The 21283-nt window shown below is 35.5% G+C and overlaps 1 protein-coding gene across 8 annotated transcripts in view; it reads left to right on the forward strand.

The window, feature by feature from the left end:
* Positions 1-21283, forward strand: part of PHKB (phosphorylase kinase regulatory subunit beta) — a 276065-nt gene that overhangs the window by 145943 nt on the left and 108839 nt on the right. For all 8 annotated transcript variants that reach the window (XM_043600811.1, XM_043600810.1, XM_043600812.1 and 5 more), the window contains 5 exons: positions 6562-6625; positions 15260-15355; positions 16629-16826; positions 20203-20260; positions 20805-20882. In XM_043600811.1, the coding sequence (XP_043456746.1) occupies positions 6562-6625; positions 15260-15355; positions 16629-16826; positions 20203-20260; positions 20805-20882 (494 nt within the window). The remainder of the gene's footprint in view (positions 1-6561; positions 6626-15259; positions 15356-16628; positions 16827-20202; positions 20261-20804; positions 20883-21283) is intronic.

Raw genomic sequence — 21283 nt, forward strand, 5'->3', positions numbered from 1 at the left:
TTGCCAGGCTGCATCCTCCTGTGTTTTATTTCAGATGGGGCTGTGTTTCCCAACCCCTCACTTCTGTGTGACTGGGGCTTTGACCCATTTTGGCTCCCTCAAGGAGGGTTTTGCTGATCAACGCCCAGGTACAGGCCTGTCCCCAGAAACATTTGCAAGACCGTGTCCTTGCAAAGGCCCAGTGACTGCAGCTGGGCACCAGCCCGCTCCATAAAATGTTCATGCCATCGTGTAGCAGCAGTGTTTCAGGGATTATCACAAATCACAACACACATCTGGCAAGAGGCTTCACCCTTAACATCCTTGTTCCAATACCAGCAAATGTGGCCTTTTTCTGGGTTCCACTAGTACCTTTGCCTATGGGGGGGATGCTGCACTGCCTCTACCAAATGTCCTGCTAGCAGGGGAGCCACCTCTCCCTGTGTGGCCTGAGGACCCCGAGGACCTCGCAGTCTGCTCCCGAGGATTCACCCTTCCCACCAGAGCACCACAAGGTTGAGCTGTGGAGTTTTAGACTCTGAACTTCCCCTGTTCACACAGTCTTAATGTAATTTAAACCCTCTCCTTTTCCTTTCTCCTTTTTTTGTTCAGTCCCTTGCAATGTTTCCCCTATGACTTTTTCTTTTTCTCTCCAGCTGCTTTTTGGGTGGGAGTACTTTTCCTGTACTCTACTCCCCATCTCCATCTTGTCTCTGAAATAAGAATGTTCCTTGCCCTCTGTGGCTTTTCTCTCCCCCAGTTTACCTCTCCATGCTGTGTACCTGCCGAATTCTGTGGTTCAAGTTGTCCAGATTGTTGTGCTAATCCTGAAAGCAGTCTTCTAGGTATCCAAAATGGTTTAGTGTTGATCTGGCTGCATTTCAGTGATGAGCGACGCCAAGAAAAATTTTTCATTCTGTCCCGCCATTTTGGCCCCTCTCCTCATTTTTGCTTTAATTACCCTTGCTTCCTGAGACACGTCTCAGTATAATGTTGCTGTGGCTGAGGTCGGAGAGGCTTTTGTCTGTTTTCTCTTCTATGATTTTTTGGTTTCCAGTGTTACATTTCTGTCTTTCATCCATTTTGAATTTATTTTTGTGCATGGTGTAAGAAAGTGGTGCACATTCATTTTTCTGCACATCACTGTCCAGTTTTCCCAACACCATTTACTAAGGAGATAATCTTTTTTCCACTGGATACTCTTTCCTGCTTTGTTGAACATTATTTGGCCATCCATTTGTGGGTCCATTTATTGGTTTTATATTCCGTTTCATTGATCTATGTCTGGTTTGTTTTTTTGTTTGTTGGTTGGTTTTTTTTTTTTTCCAGTGCCATACTGTCTTGATGATTACAGCTTTGTAATACAGCTTAATATCCAGAATTGTGATGCCTCCAGCTTTGGTTTTCTTTTTCAACATTACTTTGGCTGTCTGGGGTCTTCTCTGGTTCCACACAAATTTTAGGATTGTTTCTTCTAGTTTTGTGCAGAATGCTGGTGGAGTTTTGACAGGGAATGCGTTGAATATGTAGATTGCTTTGGCTAGTATAGACATCTTAACAATATTTTTCTACCAATACATGAGCACAGAATGTTTTCCCATTTTTTTTGTGTCTTCCTCAATTTCTGTCATAAGCTTTTTGTAGTTTTCAGCATATAGATCTTATACTGCTCTGGTTACATTTGTTCCTAGGTATCTTATGTTTTTTGTTGCAATTATAAATTGGATCAATTCCTTGATTTCTGTTTTTGTGCTTCATTATTGGTGTATAGAAATGCAACTGATTTCTGTTCATTGATTTATATCCTGTGACTTTGATGAAATCACATATCAGTGCTAGCAGATTTTTAGTGGTGTCTTTCAGTTATTCCAAGTAAAGTATCATGTCATCTGCAAAGAGTGGAAGTTTGACTTCTTCTTTGCCAGTTTGGATGCCTTTTATTTCTTTTTGTTGTCTGATTACTGAGAGTAGGACTTCCAATACTGTGTTGGACAACAGTGGTGAGAGTGGTCATCACTTCATGTTACTGACTAGGGGGAGAGCTCTCAGTTTTCCCCCATTGAGGATGATATTAACTGTGGGCCTTTCATATCTGGCCTGTATAATGTTATGTTCTTTTTTCCCCTACTTTCTGGAGGGTTGTAATCAAAAAAGGATGCTGTATTTTGTCAAATGCTTTTTCTGCATCCAATGAAAGGACCTTATAGTTCTTATCCTTTCTTTTGCTAATGTGGTGTATCATGTTGATTGATTTGTGAATATTGAAACAGTTCTGCAGCCCAGGAATAAATCCCACTTGGTAATGGTGAGTCATCTCTTAATGTACTCTCAAATTCAATTTACTAGTATCTTGTTGAGAATTTTTGCATCCAGGTTCATCAGGGATATTGGTCTGTAATTCCCCTTTTTAGTGGGGTCTTTGTCAGATTTTGGAATCAAGGTAATGCTGGCTTCTTAGAATGAGTTGGGAAGCTTTCCTTCCATTTCTACTTTTGGAACAGTTTGAGAGGAATAGGTAATAACTCTTTTTAAATGTCTGGTAGAATAACCCTGGGAAGCCATCTGGCCCAGGACTCTTATTTGTTGGGAGATTTTTGATAACTGATTCAATTTCTTTGCTGGTCATGTTCAGTATTTGATTACTGCTATATTTTCTTGGTGAATTGATTTTTTTCATCATTATATTATATCCCTCTTTGTAGTAATTTTCTTTGCTCTGATATCTACTTTGATATTAATATAGTCACCCTTTCTTGTTGTAAAGTAATGTTTGCATGAGATTTCTTTTTTATCCTTTTACTTTCAATCCGCCTATATTGTTATATTTGAAGTGAGTGTCCAATAGACAATATATAATTGGGTCATGTTTTTAAATAAACACTGCCAATCTTTCTTTTAATTGACATATTTAGACCTTTTACATTTAATGTAATTACTGATATGTTTGGAGTTAATTCTGGCATTCTATTTTATTTGTTTTGTGTTTCTCTTGTTTTCATTTCTCTTTTCTTACCTTCGTGTGAGTTCGTGAACATTTTTTAGAATTCCATTTTGACTTATATATATTAGATTTGAATGGATCTTTGTGTATAGCTTTTAAGTGCTTGTTGTAGGTATTACACATATACAGATACAGATACATTTACATTTACAACAATGCAACTTATTGATATCACCGTTTTACCAGTTGGAGGGAAATACAGAAATCTTACCTCCCTTTATGTGATATTACCCTCTCCCATTTATAATATAAACATCATAAGCATTTCCTCCCCATACATTTAGAACCACAATTTTACAACTTTTGCTGTAACCATCACACAGAACAAAAGCCTATTGTATTTACACATATTTTTGCTTACCATCTTCCCTTTTCCTTTTTGATTGTTCCCAGATGGTTGATTTCTTTCCCTCTCTCTTTCTGTCATTTCCTTTCTGTTTTGAGAACTTATTTTAATCACAGTTTTAGAGTAGATCTGCTGGTGACAGAACTCTTCTTTTTCTTTTATCTGAGAATGTCTTGCCTAGATAGATAGATAGATAGATAGACAGATAGACAGACAAAATAATATATTTACTGGTATAAGATTCTGGGTTGACAGTCCTTTTCTTTCCGTGCTTAAAAACTTTTGTGCCGCATCCTTTTAGCCTTCATGGTGTCTGATAAACAAGTCACTGCTATTCAGTTAGTTTTCCTCCTATAGGTAAGGTGTTTTCTCAGGCTTCTTTCAAGACTTTTTTTTTTTAAAGATTTTTTTGTTTTTAAGTAATATCCACACCCAACATGTAGCTCAGACTCACTAACCTGAGATCAAGAATGGCAAGCTCCACTGACTGAGCCAGCCACGTGCCCCCTTTCAAGATTTTTAATTTGTATTAGTTTTCAAAACTATGGTGTGTCCTAGCATAGATATTTTTATTTTATTCTGTTTGAGTTAGCTGCTTGAATCTGTAGCTTTTGTCATTTGCTAATTAGGAAGTTTTCTGCCATAATTTCAAGTACTTTTTTTAGCCCTGCCCTTTTTCTTCTCTCCTTCAGGGAGTCCAGTGACTTGAATGTTAGATTTTTTGTTACAGTCCCATAGATCCCTGAGGCTCTTTTTTAGAGTCTTTTGTTAAGACTGGATAATTTCTATTGTTTTATCTTTTAATCTAGTTGTTTTTTCTTCTGTTTTCTCCATTCTTCCATCAATCCTGTCCATTAAGCCTTTTGCTCTGATTATTGTATTTTTCAGTTCTAAGAGGTTTGCTGAGACTGCCTGTTTCTTAGCTGAGGCTTTCTATCTTGTCATTTGTTTCACTCATATTCATAATTGCTCAATGAAGCATTTTTATCATGGCTGTTTTAAAATTTTGTCCCATAATTCTAACATCTCTTCCACTAGCATTTATTGATTATCTTTTTCATTCAGTTTGAGATCTTTCTGTTTTTAGATATGATGAGTGATTTTTTTTTATTAAGGCATGGACATCTGGGTATTATAAAACTCTGAATCTTTTTTTAACCTTTTACTTTAGCTGTATTTTATTGACACCCTTCTGGTAGGGGAGGGGACAGGAGCATCACTCTATTATTGCCAGTTTAGAATGTATTGCCAGGTTTTTTGTTGACACCCAAGATAGAGAGTCTTCATTCCTTCTGGATCTGGGTGGGATGTATCGCTCCCCAGTTGGCTTCCACTGATACCTTCCTGGTTGGAAAGGATAGGAATGCTTCGTTACTTATTCCCAACAGGCCTCCATTTATATGATAGGGAAAGGGTGTAGCCTTAGAGCTGGGAATTAGTGAAAGACCTAACTCTCCATTGGACCTCCTATGATGACATTCCAGCAGGACAGGGAGGTTCATTTCATTACTGATGGGTAGGAGTGGAAATCTAGGCTCTCCATGTGATCCTCACAGTATGAGGAGGGGAAACTTCTTACCACCCATTGGGAATAAAAAGTCTTGGCTTCTTTCTTGGACTTCTCTGATATCACCACAGCTGAGAGGGTTGGTGATTGGGTATGGTTCCTCATTATAGACTCTGGAGTGTAGATGTCTAGGTTTCCCATTCAGCCTTTATAGGACTGGGTGGAGATAAGGACCACGGTCTTTTTCTGAATGGTTATTGTCTAAAGTTTTCTGTTTTATTGGGCTTCCCTATTCCTCGTCCTTTGGCTAGAGAGCGCAGGCTTTTGTTGGGGCTTTTTTAAATGTACCTACTGACATTTCCTAGTTGTTGACTTCGTTAAGTCTGTTATATATGAGGCAAAAAGGAAACTCAAGGTGTTTACCACAGTGTTGTTCCTAAAATCCTGAGGTTCTTAGCCAGTCTGCCTTTTTCCCCCATTTTCTGAACCTTTTTATGTTTGCTTATATAATGTCCAAGGTTTTTAGTTATATTTAGTGAAAGGAATAGGGAAAGTTATGTCTGCTCCACCTTTCCATCCATGTATTTCAAAATAAGTTTCCCACTTCTTTCTATTCTTTCAAAATAGATTTCCCTATCTGGTAATAAAAGTAGTAGTCTTACTTGAGAACATTTCGTGTAAACAACTCATAGAAAATATGGATGGCAATGACATGATTAGCTTAAAACAGTGCTTCTCAAATTTAAAGTATATTCAAGAATGTAGAGGGCTTTTTAACACTGTTGGGACCCACTCCCAGAGAGGAGTGAGAACTGGCATTTCTAACAAGTTCCCAGGGAATGCTGCTGCTCTGGGGACCACACTGCACTGCTTTGGGGATTACTGCACTGTAATCACTGCTTTAAAGAAATATTTAAATGATGACAGGTCATGACTTCTAAATGATATTAATAGCATGCGCAGTTGCTTTAAGTAAAAAAAAAAAAGAAATTATAATAAGTAAAATAAGCCAGGTATTTGATCTAAAATACTTAAAGGTTGGTATTTATAAGATGACAGTGTCACATTTTTAATGAAATTGGGGTCTTCCCACTTTTTAGCACTATTGTATATGACATTTGAGAGGCCAAAAGGGTACAGATTTTACACAAAGAGAAGAGTATAGCAAAGAAATGAGAGGTGTGGTGATCATTTGTTCTTTGAGCATAAAATAATGCCAATTTTATTGGACCCTAAGCAAAGAGCATTTGAATGGTTGTATTAAACTCCTATTAAACTCTGGTAAGTGTATGACGTGCAAGATCTTTTTTAAAGCTCAGAGTTGATATCAGAAAAGTTCTGTTAAATTGATCTGAACTAATGATGCCCAATCTGGTTATTACTGAGTACATGTCATCATAATACACCTTCCTCTAAAGTTCATCTTTTTTTTTTTTTCTTGAGTTAGTGAATATAAATGATACTGGGATTAAAACTACTCCCACCAACAGTATGACCATTTGTCTAGATCAAGGTGAACTTAGAAATATTTTTCCCAGAAGATCACTAACCATAAAAAAGAAAAATTAAAATAGTGAAATGTCAGATTAAAGTCTCTTAGACATTATTTTTCTCATGGAAGTTGTTATAAGTGATAATAAAGAAACTTGCTTGTGAATATTCATTAGATAATGGTTATTTTGTAGCCATATACATCAGAATTATACAGTATTTCCTTTTTCCTTTTAGCTCTGTTGGCTTAGCAAAAGCAGCTCTAGAAGCAATTAATGGATTCAACCTCTTTGGCAACCAGGTAAAAAGAAACAAAAAACAAAAACAGCAATATCAACAATAAATTTTGATTATTTTGTTGAATAGTATGATTAATTAATGTGGCCATTCATTTACCCAGTCATTCCTTATGATCAAAGAATGTCTGGAATTTATGTAGTTGCTCATGGTTGAACAACCTTTCCTTTGAATTTGATTTGCCAGTTAAATTTTAAATTTAATTTTCTAACTAAAAAACATTGCTTAATTTAAAAATATCTTTTGATAAAGAATTGTCATTTTCTTTGTTCAATAAGTTTTCTCTCCTATCTCTTGTTGAACTTTCACATTTTTATTTCTCTTTCTTTTTTTAAGTAAGTTTTACGTCCAGCATGGGGCTTGAACTCAAGACCCCGAGATCAAGAGTCTGATACTGTACCAACTGAGTCAGCCAGACACCCCCAGTTTTCACATTTAAAAATATTCTTGACATTATAAATCATATATTTTCCATGTCAGTTCCCATGTTAATTTCAACTTAATGTGTATCAATATATATCATGGATAAGGGAGTTTGTGTAATGTGTGCAACCAAAGAATTGGAAACTTTGATCCTAGCTTAACCTTCAGCTGGCTGTAATTTTATGTCAATATCTCATTTTCTTTGGGATAAAAAGGAAACCCTGAGGGTTATCTTAAATTTTCATAAGATGTTTAACTAGTTTCTGCACCTAATCAAGTGACCATGGACTGAGTTGTCAAATGGAAGGAAATAATATGTAGGAATACAGGTTGCTTTTCTGGGTCAAGGAGTAAACTAAATTTCGTTAGCAATTTTTGTAGATTTCTAAGATGGGAGGGTAAAGGAAGTTTCCAATTGATACTATAATTAACCCTAAGCTTAATTAACCCTAGCATTAAAATGCTAAGTCAGTGAACATACATTTTAGGAAGTTATCGCAAAATGTGACATGGTTTTTGTTATAGCAGTTACAATACTGTTCACCTCAAGTCTTTAATTTAAGAAAGTTTCAAGTTGGAGTATGGTAGCACAACTGCCTTTCTGCCCCTTCCTATATATGCAGTCCATTTTCTTCTCACTCCCATTTCCTCTGGAGGATGGACTCTGATTATATCCAGTCCATGAAGAATGAAGAATGAGCACAGACATGAAAGGATTGGGAAAAGGAGACCAGCACCCCATTCTGGGTTCCCAAGAGGTGACTCTAAATCACCCACTCCCATACTCTTCTTCCTCTCTCAAGACTTCTGGCTGGAGAAATGGAGGGATCAGAGATCATGGGTACTTAGCAGTGTGTGAGCCTACTGAAAATCATGAGTATTAATATTATGCCTCTCCTGGAGATTCTTGGTTCCCCTGGCACTGTAGGATCCCTTGCCTTGTACCAACATGTCTGTCTCTCTGGAAGAGTCAACATACTCAAGAAAATCCCACTATATATATATATATATATATACGTGTGTGTGTGTGTGTGTGTGTGTGTGTGTGTGTGTGTGTATTGAAAAGTGTGTGTGTGTGTGTGTGTGTGTGTGTGTGTATATATATATATATATATATATATATATACATGTGAATTTATGTGTGTAAATATAAATATGTAGAGAATACATATATAGAGAGATAGGTAGATAAATAGGGGTAGATAGGAAGGAAGGAAGGGGAGAGCAGTATGGCATAAAGGAATGACATTGTTTTCGGAGTCAGGAAATAGGATCACTGTGTGCTCTGTACTCCCACCTGTGAGCTCTCTAACTTTGGCTAGTTATTTATCTATGTCTCATCTTCCTCATCTAAAAAGATAGAGAAAATGATACTAGGACCTAACTCAGAAGGTTTTTATGCAATTAAAAAACTTAATTAGCATAATGCTTGGCAAAGATTAAACCCTCAATAAGTGTTAATCTCTTGTTATTATTAATGAATTACTGGTAATACTGGTAATCCTAATGAAAGGAAATGAAGAGAAGGACTGAAAAACCTCTAGAGAGTATCTCAAGGGGACTGAGAAGAGTCATGGACTAAACAAGTAGTGTTAAAGTCTGGAAAGATGCAGGTCTTGCTCTTCTGTTCTCTATGGCCTACCAAATAGTGGCTGAGCTGTGTGTCTAGGTTGGATGTTAAGAAGTAGTGATCAGCTCTTTTTTGCAGTTGTGCCATCTCCTTTGATGTACCTGAGTTGTAGCATATGTTACTTCTGTATCTACTATGTATACCTCCTCCACCTACTTAGATACCCACATCCCTATCTCTAATACCCCATCTCTCAGAGCTCTGCCTTCAGGCTGCTTTTCCCAGGAAGCTTTAATAGTTTGCTTAGCCATAATTCTAAAAGCACTGAATTGCTTTTTTATGCATTCTGATTTTGAGTTATAAATATACTGCTGGTATTGTTACCCAGCCATAATTTCTCAATCTTGGCTGCACATTGAAATTATTTGAGGAGCTTAAAAACAATGGTGATGCCTGGGCTCTACCCCTAGAAATTCTGATTGAATTGGTCTGGGGGAAGCATTGGTTTTGAGGTTTTCCTGTACTGCCCAGGAATTCTAATGTGCAGCCAAGGATGAGAATAACTGTTCTAAGCAGAGTTCATTCTTGATCTTGTTTAGCTCATGTATGTTTACAGCAGAGCCATGCACCAAATGTTCACTGACTTGAGTATTTCTTGATTATTTCAAATGGGCAAATAATATCTTATTCCTGTAGCCACATAGATGTTACCTATTCCAAGTAAAATCCCTCTCCATCTTCCATTTTTTTGGATAGTATCAGAGAGAATCCTAGTTTTACAAATTCCCACCACTACACCAATTAAATTAGAGAGGTACCTGCTAAAGAGTAACACATTTAAAAGTGCATGCGATCTTTTTAGTGTTTAATGATCTTATAATATTGCTTCGTGTACTTTAAAGAGCTGTGATCTAATTAAAAGTCAGTGGTTAGAAAAATAACTAATATAACAAAAAAAATGTTTTTATTCAAGTGAAAATGCTAAGAAACCTCTTCAAGACTTGAGGGATTTCAGGTCACATGTATATTCTCAGTTATTTCTAACAACCATTGATACAGTGTTTTGGAAGACCTGATCATGTGTCTTTAATTCAGAGCTTTCAAAAAATGCTTTTCCTATTGGTGGCAACTTAGAGAGTCATTGATCTTTGGAGTTGGAAGGGCCCTTCTCTCTGAGTGATCAGAGTTGAGATGGCTTTTCACAGGTTATGAAACAGGCAAACCAAGGAATTAAACCAAAGACACTTGGTAATGAATCTGGAATATCAGATATTAGTACAGGAAACCTTGGATCTTGAATGCTTTCCACCTGTAGAAGTGACAGCTGTGCTTTTTCTTGGAAAACTCTTAAGGCACTTAAGAGTCAAAAAGTTATTAATTTTTTAAATTAAATTAAATTTTGTATTGAGAGAATTAATATAAAACATTAATTTCAGGTGTGTGACATAAGGATTAGATATTTGTACATGTTACAAAATGATCACCACATTAAAGTCTAGTTTAACATCCATCAACACACATAGTTACAATTTTTTTTTCTTGTGGTGGGAACTTTTAAGATCTATTCCCTTAGTAATACTCAAATATACAATACAGTGTTATTAATTAGAGTCACCGTGCTGTATATCACATTCCCATATTTATTTCATAACTGAGAGTTTATACCTTTTGACCACACCGTTTTCTTCTTAATTATTGAACTTTTGAAGGAAGTATCCACTTATCAAACAATGTGAAAGCCCTGCCTTTAACCCTTAGTGTACTTTGGTGTAAGAGATAACATGGATGTTAACTTTTATTTTGATGGGAAATTATTAGGTGGAATAAGCTTTTAGCTTTCATTATGATTATCATCTTTCTACTTCTTTTCTTTTTTTTTTGATATCAGACTAGCTTTATTATTCAAGAAAAAACCCATTATTTAAATATTCACTCTGAAACTATTTTCAAAACTTATTTTCCTTTGCGAAAGAATATCTAAGAAGAAAATATGATAAAATGGCCCAGTTTATTTACTGATCAGTTTAAAATAAAGGCTAATTTGTAACATTTAGAAGCATAACTCATATAACCCTAAATATAAGAATTATATGTTTCATCATAGTTTCAATATATATTCCATAAAAATATAGTGACAATACGTAGAAAAATTATTAGAAATATTTAAATAAATCATACTTTATACTCAGGAAATGTCATAGACATTGTTAGCAACAGTGTTGTGATTCCTGAGTCTAAGTCTCAGCTCTGCTCTTCCGAAACCCTGAAAATTAACACTCAGGCTCATCTTTCCCTGTAGTTTGAAATTTCCTTCAACAGTATGTGAGTAGGATTTTCAGTAGAGAAAAGAAGCCTGGCTTGTGGGAGGGGCTACTGGAGGTTCCTGTTGGGTCAGTATATAAAAGTTGGCACCTGGGTGGTTCAGTTGGTTAAGCATCAGACTCTTGATTTTGGCTCAGGTCATGATCTTATGGGCTGACAGTGGGGAGCCTGCTTAGGATTCTTTCTCTCCCTCTCTCTCTGCCCCTTCCCTGTTAGTACTTTCTCTTTCCCTCTCAAAATAAATAAATAAACATTTAAAAAAAAGTTAGGGGCTTCTGGGTGGCTCAGTCAGTTAAGTGTCCAACTCTTAATCTTGGCTCAGGTCATGATCTCTTGGTTTGTGAAATTGAATCCCTGCTTGGGATTCTCTCTCTCTGTGCCTCCTCTGCTTGTTCTCACTCTGTCTTTCTGTCTCTCAAAATAAATAAGTAAACTTTAAATTAAAAAAATATTTTAAAAACGTTGGCTATTTACACACCCATGCCACCCACAGCCATGGTGCAGAGGGGTAATGCCCACGAGCAAATATCCTTTCTGTAAGAATGCCACTAGCCAGGATCTGCCACAAAACTAGAGGACAGTCTGATGCTGAACTAGGGAAGAATGTGGTGTGATTAGAGTGGTGTGGTTTTGTTTTCAGAAGAATAGAAAAGATATCAGTATAGTAGATATATTGACCAGTTTCACTGTTTAATTCTTTGCTGCTAGATAAGGGCAGCAAGCCCATTAACTCAGGTTCAGAGAAGTGATTAATGGGGAAAAGAAAGGCTCAGACAATCCTTCAAATCATTTCACTTTGAGTTGAGACTAAAGAGATCATCAGTGTCTTATGGTCATAGATATCACCCTTGGTACCATCCCAGAAATGTTTGTTGTGGTCATGGAGCCTTGAGAACACGTCTCAGTACAGCTCTTACCCACCACTAAAGCTCAAGTCCCCATGACAGTAGTCAGGTTGACTAAAATTCTAGTGTATTATTTACTAGGACACAATTGCAGAAACTCAATTTGGGGATTAAAGTTTAACTATCTGTCTTAAAATATGTCCTTCAGCTGAAGTTGGGATGTTATGGCAGAGATGTAATGATTTCAGGAAATGGAAGGTGAAAATAAAATATCCAAAGCTAATCAGATATTTTGCAGTGACATATGCATAATAAACATCCTTTCAGATTTGTGTCTTTAGTTGGAGAAATCAAGATACTGACAGATGCACTGAGGCCAGACTCTAAAAGGTGATGACTAGAGAGATTGCTCATATTATGAAAAGTGTTGAAAGTAATGGAGACATATGTAGCTTCCTTTGAAGTTTATGGTCCTAAAATTAACATGTCTGATAATTTAAAGTAGGTGATAATTAATTCCATATGTATGTTCTCCTTGATGGCTTTTTTATAAAGTTGTTTCTGAATAGGAATAGCAGCCCATGGCCTTGGATGAATTTTATTCTCCTGTAAATCTGGGTTATATATCTAAAGCATGTTATATTTTTTAAGAAGTTAGCTAAACAGTATAGTTAACCAACCCTTGATCTCAGTGTTTAAATATGGTAACATTATGAGATTATTTTTCCTTTTGTGCATATTTCTTAGAGGCTGGCAGAGGAAGAGACCTCAACCAATACTTTGAAATTAGATAAATAAGCCATTTATTTGTGCCCATAAAATAGAAGTTTCCTCTTTATATTAATCAAAGAGGGACAGGAATTGCCAGATTTGTCATTTCACTTTATTACTTAAAAAGATTGCCCTACTTAGACTGCATCTTTTAAAAATTCAGTTCAAGGCAGACTGATTCGGCATACAACTAACTTTATTAATTATCAGCCTAAGGGTAAACTGTAAGTCCTATTTTCTATACTCACAGATTCCCAACATCACATGCCCATTTATTTCTCTATTTTGTTCTAACCACCCTACTAGCTTCCTTTTCCCCAAAATTCATTTCCTAGTTTACCTTCTCCATTAAGTGTCCCAGGTTCCCTATTGTTTTTCTCCTGTTGACTTAAGTTTATTGTCATTAGTATTCTTTCATCTAAGCCAATCATTTGGTATATAGTTTTGTACTGCCATTTGCAGTCTTTTTGTTTTGCTTAATATTTATCTTATTTAGGAATATGTCACCTGGGTCAGTTACTTGAGAGATCAAGTTCTCTCTTGTTTATTTTCCTCAAAGGAGAGAGTACTTACTCTGACAATGGCAGCTACTGCATCAAACTTTGTGAACTCAGTTTTGTGGGTGGAGATGAGAAGCTGAGACTTTAAAATCATAGAAAGGACAGTTTAGCATTAATCTCATTGTTGAGAGTGAGCTTTACTCATTCATTTTTTATTTATTAATTTATCAGAGTTAAGAGAGATTTAATAAATGATACCATGAATGAAAAATTATTCTATTTTTAGAGATAATATTCACATATGAACAGGTTAACAGGAAAAATATACATATAATGAATCTGATATTTTGATGTAGAGTATAGTAGTACTAGATTTTGAGTCCGTCTAGGTGATTGATTTGAAATATTTCAGTTTCAGGGTGAATACATCTTTGAGGCTGGTGTAAATTTGGATGAGATTTAGAGGGTAATATTAAAGTATCATGAAAGTTATAGAGTTCTCTTCTTCCTTTCCCCATGTATTTTTCTGAGTATTGTCTTATTATGGAAGCAGTCTCTGTATACCAATTTCTTTCCCTGCATTTTCTTTTTTTAACACTCATTATTGATTTAATACCTTTTTAAATTTCCCCCTTTGCTTCTTGGTGTTTTTTTTTTTTCCAGTAGATTCATGCTAATCAGGATATAAATAAGGTCCACACCTTGTATTTTGTTATGTCTTTTAATTTTATGTCACAAAATGTGATTTGTCTTTGTAAATGTTCCATGCGCACATGAGAAAAAATGGGTATTTTGCTGTTGTTTGGTAGAATGTCCTATTAGGTCAAGATAGTTGAATGTTTTGTTTAATATCTACTGTTTTTTCACAGAATTTCTTTCTATTTGTTCTATCAATTGCTAAGAGATTGTTATTAAATTCTCTAACTTACAATTGTGGATTTGTCTATTTCTCCTTTCAGGTCTATCAGTTTTCATCATTTATTTGGATGCTCTGTTTTTTTGGTACATAAAAATTTAGTATTGATTCATCTTCTTGATAAATTGACCCTATTATCATTATGAAAATATTTAGCTCCCCAATAAAATAAAAAAAGCCATATTTGCTTATGACGATTCTCTTGAATATGAAAAGTGCTAATAGTAAATTAAAAAAAATTTTTTAATGTTTTATTTATTTTTTAATTAATTAATTTTTTTTTAGATGTTTTTATTTATTTTTGAGACAGAGAGAAACAGAGCGTGAGCAGGGGAGGGGCAGAGAGAGAGGGAGACACAGAATCTGAAGCAGGCTCCAGGTTCCAAGCTGTCAGCACAGAGCCCCATGTGGGGCTCGAGCTCACCAACTGTGAGATCATGACCTGAGCTGAAGTCGGATGCTCAACAGACTGAGCCACCCGGGCGCCCCAGTAATTTATTTTTAACTTGGTTATTAAACCAATTGCCATTTTTTGGTTACCTATTTTTCTGTTAAAGTTTTTGGTACTTACTTGAAAGATACATTTTAATGTGGGAAATTGTGTAACTCATGTTAAGACATGAGCTTTTACGTCAAAGACCTGATTTTTGAACCCTTCCTCTGTTAAACTAGGAGTCAGCATCCTCTTCATTAAAAGGAGCATAATAATATCTACATATTGGGGATTAAGTGAGATAATCCATGTGAAGAACAGTGCTTGACATTATGAATATTAGCTAGCATTATGTGGCATTATTATTATTAGAGATGCTCCTATCCCTTATACTGTAATCAAATAGTTTTTTATGTCTCTAATTATAGATTATATCTAACTTTGTTTAGTTAGAATCAATGTTCTTTTAGGACTGTATAATTCAGATTCATGAATTCTGATTAGTTCTTGCTTTATTCCTTATCAAAAATGCTAGCTAAACAATTTTTATCTTTATTAAAATAAATATCCTTAATTGATTAGTTATCTTGTAATCACTATGTTTTGATTTATAAGAAAACTAAGGAGAAATATGGAAAATGTAAAAATAATATTTATTTTTATATAAAATTGATATGTTTATTGCAAAAAATTTGGGAAATACTGAAAATATTAAAACAAAATTAAATCTTCTGTAAGGTCACTCTAAAATGCAACAAATGTTAGAATTTTTGTGAAATTTCTTGCAGTCAAAATGTCCATCATTCTAAAAGTTCTTTTTTCTTGATTTAGGAAATGTGTTTTTCTCTCTTGTTCCAGGGATGTTCTTGGTCGGTTATATTTGTGGATCTTGATGCTCACAATCGCAATAGGCAAACTTTGTGTTCACTGTTACCCAGAGAATCAAGATCTCATGTGAGATATTATTATTTTTTCTAAATGTTTATTTATTTATTTTGAGGGGGGAGGGGCAGAGAGAGAGAGGGAAAGAGAGAGAATCCCAAGCAGGCTCCATGCTCAGTGAGGAGCTTGATGCATGGCTTGATCTCATGATTGTGAGATCATGACCTGAGATGATATCAGGAGTTGGTTGCTTAACCAACTGAGTCACCCAAGCGCCGTAAGATATTGTCATAATAAATTAACATGAACTACCATTTATGATTGCTTCCCCCAAGAAAATGCTTAAAATGTTAGAGGTTGCGAGAGGAAGTGAGGAGATTAAATGTTGCCCCTCACTCTGCTGTCCTGTGGAAGTTTAGTTTAGGAAGTGAACAGAGCTGTGGACAAAGCTATTTTGTCCTTGAGTCTTTGTAGAACTATAGAAAACTAGACCTATTTTGGAGGGGGAGGAGGAGAGGGTAGCAACATTATACCCAAATGAATTTTTTGGTCATAGAATATTAGAAAAATGTTTTTCATGATTTATATTTCTTTTGAATAAAATTACCTGCTTTGTTTCTTTTCAATCATGTGATTCATCTTTAAACTTTTATATGCCTATAGTACCTGATTATAGATTTTTCTAGGGTTTTTTTTGGCTCTGTTCTTAGAAAACATCCCAAATAAAATGTGATTATGTAAAAAGAACTATTTCATAGAAGTAATATAAGATTATGATAAAAAAAAGAACCCACAAATAAAAATATAATAATGTGACATCCACTCATTTTACCACTTAGTTATACTTTTAGGGTGACAACATTTGGGTCTGTATGTTTGCACATAATTTTATGTACATATGTAATATTTTTATTTTATAAAACTGGAAGAATATTATTTATAATGCTCGATAACCTAGTTCTATGAATGGGCATATTTCCACATCTATAAACATTTCTACAATATAAATTTTAATGACTGCTAATTTACTCAGCTAATTGTGGGACATTCAGATTGTTTTCTGTTTTCACCATTATAAACCAATGTTATGATAGACTAAGTTATAATTACTAATTATCGGTGTTAAATTTTTACACACTTCCTTAGAGTTTGAGTCCAGTCAAATCTTGAAAATACTCCTTATTAATGGATAAATTTTTATCTTCTCTGTAAGGTTTGCTAATTCATGTCTTTATTGTCAGTTATGTAACCTGATTGACTTTTTCATCTCCCTGATTCTCACTGGGCTGTGTTGATCATATCATTGCAGGCACTTACATTACCTTCTTTTTCCTGTTGCCCCCAGAACACAGATGCTGCCCTACTACCTTGCATCAGTTATCCTGCATTTGCCCTGGATGATGAAGCTTTGTTTAGCCAGACACTTGATAAAGTAGTTAGAAAATTAAAAGGAAAATATGGATTTAAGCGTTTCTTGAGAGATGGTTATAGAACATCATTGGAAGATCCCAACCGACGCTACTACAAACCAGCTGAAATTAAGGTATCAAAAAATATTTCATACCATAACAGAGTGGTCAAAAGCACTGATTCAGGAAATAGGCTTCTTAGGTTTGAATTCTGGCTCTGCCACTTACTAGCTATCTGGCCTTGGGCAAGTTAATCAACCTCTGTGTGTTTAATACTTTTCATTGGTAAAATAATCATACTATTATTGAAGTTCTTATGAGGATTAAATGAGTTAACATATATCTAAAAGTGCTTCAAATGGTTCTTGACACAGAGTAAGCACTCAGTAAGTGTTAGCCTTATTAGTAGTAAGGCCCATTTGCTAATATTGAGCCATGTTGATTCACTGGATGAATAATTTTTCTAACTGCACTTTCAGTACTTTGCCTGCCTGCTCCATATTGTTTGCCTTATATAATAGGAAATATCTATTTGTGATTCAGCTTTCAGTCTTTTAAACAAATGCTCTTTTTTTTCTGTTTCACTTAGACATTTCCCTTTGAAATATAGTCTTCTTAATATTTAGTTTTAAAGCAGTTATTTCAAGTGCACATACATACCACTTTATCTAGGTTTACTGTAGCTATTTTTAAGCTGTCCAGAAAATTATAACACCCCAAAGAAAGGGTAAGCATCCATCCACATTGCTAAAGACTTCCCTTTAGTGGTATATGTGCTACCGAAGGGAGCACTTCCCTTTGGTGGTGTAGACTGAAAACTACTTTTGTAAGCATGGTCCTAACTTTGAAGATAGGTAAGGAAGATCCCATGGATCTGTATATAGAAAATGTCTTGGCAACATTGTACCTTGTAATTTGTTAGGCAATTAAGTGCCACTCTTTAATATTTAATACATAGTTTTGCTGGACAACTAGACAAGCTATTTATCATTTTACTTAATTTCACAATTATCATCTAGAAGCAGTAGGAGCCATTTTATTGTGTACATATTTGAAACTTTATAGCAGTCTACTAGGTTGGGTCACAAGATCCGTTTATCTCTTAAGCACTTTCAGATATCTCTTCTCTATTTAATAACATTTCTGAGCTGATTTACAGCACTTACATTTGAATTGGACTTACTGTAACTACTACCCTGAATATTGTCAAATTTGGGTCAGTCGAGCAGAGTTTCCTTATTTCTGTACCTGCTGCTGAGCACCACCACGGAAAGCCACAGCACCGTGGACAGATGCCACCCCAGATTCAGAATACCCATCTTGGTTCAGTCCTCATCATTGATTTCACTCCTTGTCAGTACTGCTGTGTGACTCTGCTAGGAACTCCCCTTACAAGCTTTTCCAGCTTTTTTTTTTTTCTATTTGTGTTCAAGTTCTCAGACTTTACTTCTTACTCCATAGCCTTTCATTTCTTTTTTTCTCTGTTTTTTCATTTTTAAAAAAAAATTTTTAAATTTGTTTATTTTTGAGAGAGAGAGAGAGGGAGAGAGAGAGAGAGACAGAATGCGAGCGGGGGAAGGGCAGAGAGAGGGAGACACAGAATCCAAAACAGACTCTAGGCTTTGAGCTGTCAGCACAGAGCCTGACGCAAGGCTCAAACTCACCCACCGCAAGATCATGACCTGAGCCAAAGTCAGGCGCTTAACCGACTGAGCCACCTGTTTTTTTAATGCCTATTTATTTTTGAGACACACACACACACACACACACACACACACACACACACCGCGATGGGGGAGGGGCAGAGAGAGTGGGAGACACAGAATCCAAAGCAGGCTCCAGGCTCTACGGGGTCAGCACAGAGCCCTACATGGGGCTCAAACCAACCAGCAGCGAGATCATGACCTTTGCCAAAGTCAGACGCTCAACTGACTACCACCCAGGCACCCCATAGCCTTTCATTTCTGTTTGACATCCTCCATTCCATCTGTCCTTCATCCATACCTACCTTCATCTCTCTTGTCTCACAGAAGGTGCTGTCTGTTCTTTATCCTACGGCTAACCCTCCACAGGTACACCTTAACCTGTTCTCTTTTACTTCCTTGGGTCTCTTACTCTATCATTTGTTTTCTTCTCTGGTAGAAGGATGTCTGTCTCTATCTTTTTCTTTTTATCCTCCTCATCTTCCTCACTTTCCCTTTCCTTCGTCTTGCTTTCCCCCCAACTCCAATCAGCTTCTTTTCCTCAGCATAAACACAGTGATGTTCATAATTAGAAGAAAAAAAAAAACCAAAAAACCTTACTCCTGTCTGCCTCCAATCCTCTCTGTCTCTTTGTAGCCACACTTTTGAAATGCATAGTCTATTCTTGGTGTGTCTCCTTGTTTGCCTCCTACTCACTCCTTCATGTTACACTCCAGCTCTTCTTCAGCATTTACCAGTAGCTGTGTTGGTTTCAGTTAGTTTAGGTCACTGGTGGTAGTGGATGATTTTCACTGAACCTCTCCTTGACATTTGAATGCTTTAATGGAGACCTCTTTCTTGGAACTTTCTTCATTTTCTGTGATCCTATGCTCTTCCTAATTCTCTTTTGTCATTGCCTTTCTTAGTTCCTTTTCAGATTCTTCTTCTGCCGCCTCCTAAACATTGCTCTTCTCCTGAGTTCCATCCTTACTTAGTCCTATTCTCTTTTCATGCAATCATAGCTTCAGCTATCACTCTTAACTCCAGATCTCTATCCCTAACCTATACTTCTCCCTCTTAGTGCCTTACTGTGTATCCAACTGCCTCCTTCTGGATATCCTTAATTACTTTACTTGCCAGGCCCTTTCTAATCTGGCTAGCCTGGTCCCCCCACCTCTTGGGTATTAGCTTTCATGATTTCTTTCTTGTTTGTTCCAGAAATACTGACTTGCTGGTAGTCTAACAAACTTTGTCTTCTTATAGATCTGTAGTTTGTAGTATTGTTTTCTCTGCATGGAGTTCCCTTAGTTCATCTCCCCAGAGAAATACATCAAGCATTAATTGAAGCATCTCCTTTCTTATAAACCCTTCCCTAGGCAGATTCAGGTGTTTCATTTCCTGTGTTCCTGATGTAACATGTGTAGACATCTCATATGATACTACAGTTGTTTATTGACATGCCTGACTCCCCACTAGGCTGTGAGCCCTTGAGGGGAAGTTCCCTCTTTTTTGGCCTTCATAGCCCCCTTTCTAGTTGGTGCCAGGCATTGCAAAGGACTTAGTAAATATTTATTGAATGAATGATTAGTATGTGATGTATTAAATGAATGTGGTTTTGAATAATAAGAGTTCTAAGAATTCTTTTTAAAAGAACAATGAAGCTACTTATATCAGTCCAGTTTTGTTATTACTATATAAATCATCTATGTATACCCTAACTACAATTGTTCAATATATATAATTAATATATTTGTTCTAATTACCATCATTGTTATAATTGTTCTAATTAATTTTAGTGAAATTTTTAATATTTTGTCTTCTGTTTTAGCTCTTTGATGGCATTGAATGTGAATTTCCCATATTTTTCCTTTACATGATGATTGATGGTAAGTGCGCTTTTTTCCTGAAATTTAAGGTATAGAATATAAGTGGTTTAAAGAAAAGCAGATTAAATATGACCCTTTCAGCTAGTAAAATAGACTATACCTCAGTGATGTTAACTGCTCTGCATTTTTATATGCTATTCTTCTGCTTTCTGAGTGAATATTAAATCATTTAAAGAATTAAAAAATATACTTTGGAGTTATTAAGAAATGATACAAATATATTTTCCTATTTGCAAAGAAAAATTTTTTATGAATAGTAATAATGAATATTATAATCTGTGACATTGTGAATATCTATAACATTTATACTTAAAAATAGACAAATTTCAATTAAAATTCAATTTTCACTTCTAAATGCTAACATGACCTTCTAAAGTCAATTTCCTGGAATACTGTGATACATATTTGCATTACCTTTTTTCAATTTTATTTTTATCATTTACATACAAAATTACCAAAATAATCATAACTGGAATTTTTTTTAAGGTAAAATTTCTGTGGTGCTTATCCTCAGATGCTATTGGATTAATATTTTACATTTTAGGAGTTTTTAGAGGCAATCCCAAACAAGTAAAGGAATATCAGGATCTTTTGACTCCAGTACTTCATCAGACCACAGAAGGTATAGTTGGATTGTTTTTTAAGAAATTCTTCCTGCTGATATTTCCTTAATGTTCCTTTGTAATGCATTAAATGATGCCATTTTAAATAAAGCTATTTATATTAAAGTGAAAAAATGAATGGAGCCTTGAATGAATTATAAAGAATAATCTATTCATTGGTTATTATAAGTTTGTCTTTATAAAAGGTGTTCATTGGGCAAGACAAGGACGAGGAGTAAATTTAGGTGGTTATGGCCATAATCGTTGCAAAATAGTTTGCCAGATGGGCAGTGGTTCTTACTCTGATCACCTACTATGAAAACTCCTTCATTCTGTGTAGTGTGACAATAATATAGAGTGACCGATTTTTGTCCAGATCATCAGAAATGCTGTGTTCAGGTAAATGCTGCCCCTTCCAGAG

The sequence above is a fragment of the Prionailurus bengalensis genome, chromosome E2, assembly GCF_016509475.1.
Source record: "Prionailurus bengalensis isolate Pbe53 chromosome E2, Fcat_Pben_1.1_paternal_pri, whole genome shotgun sequence".
NCBI classification, from domain to species: domain Eukaryota; kingdom Metazoa; phylum Chordata; class Mammalia; order Carnivora; family Felidae; genus Prionailurus; species Prionailurus bengalensis.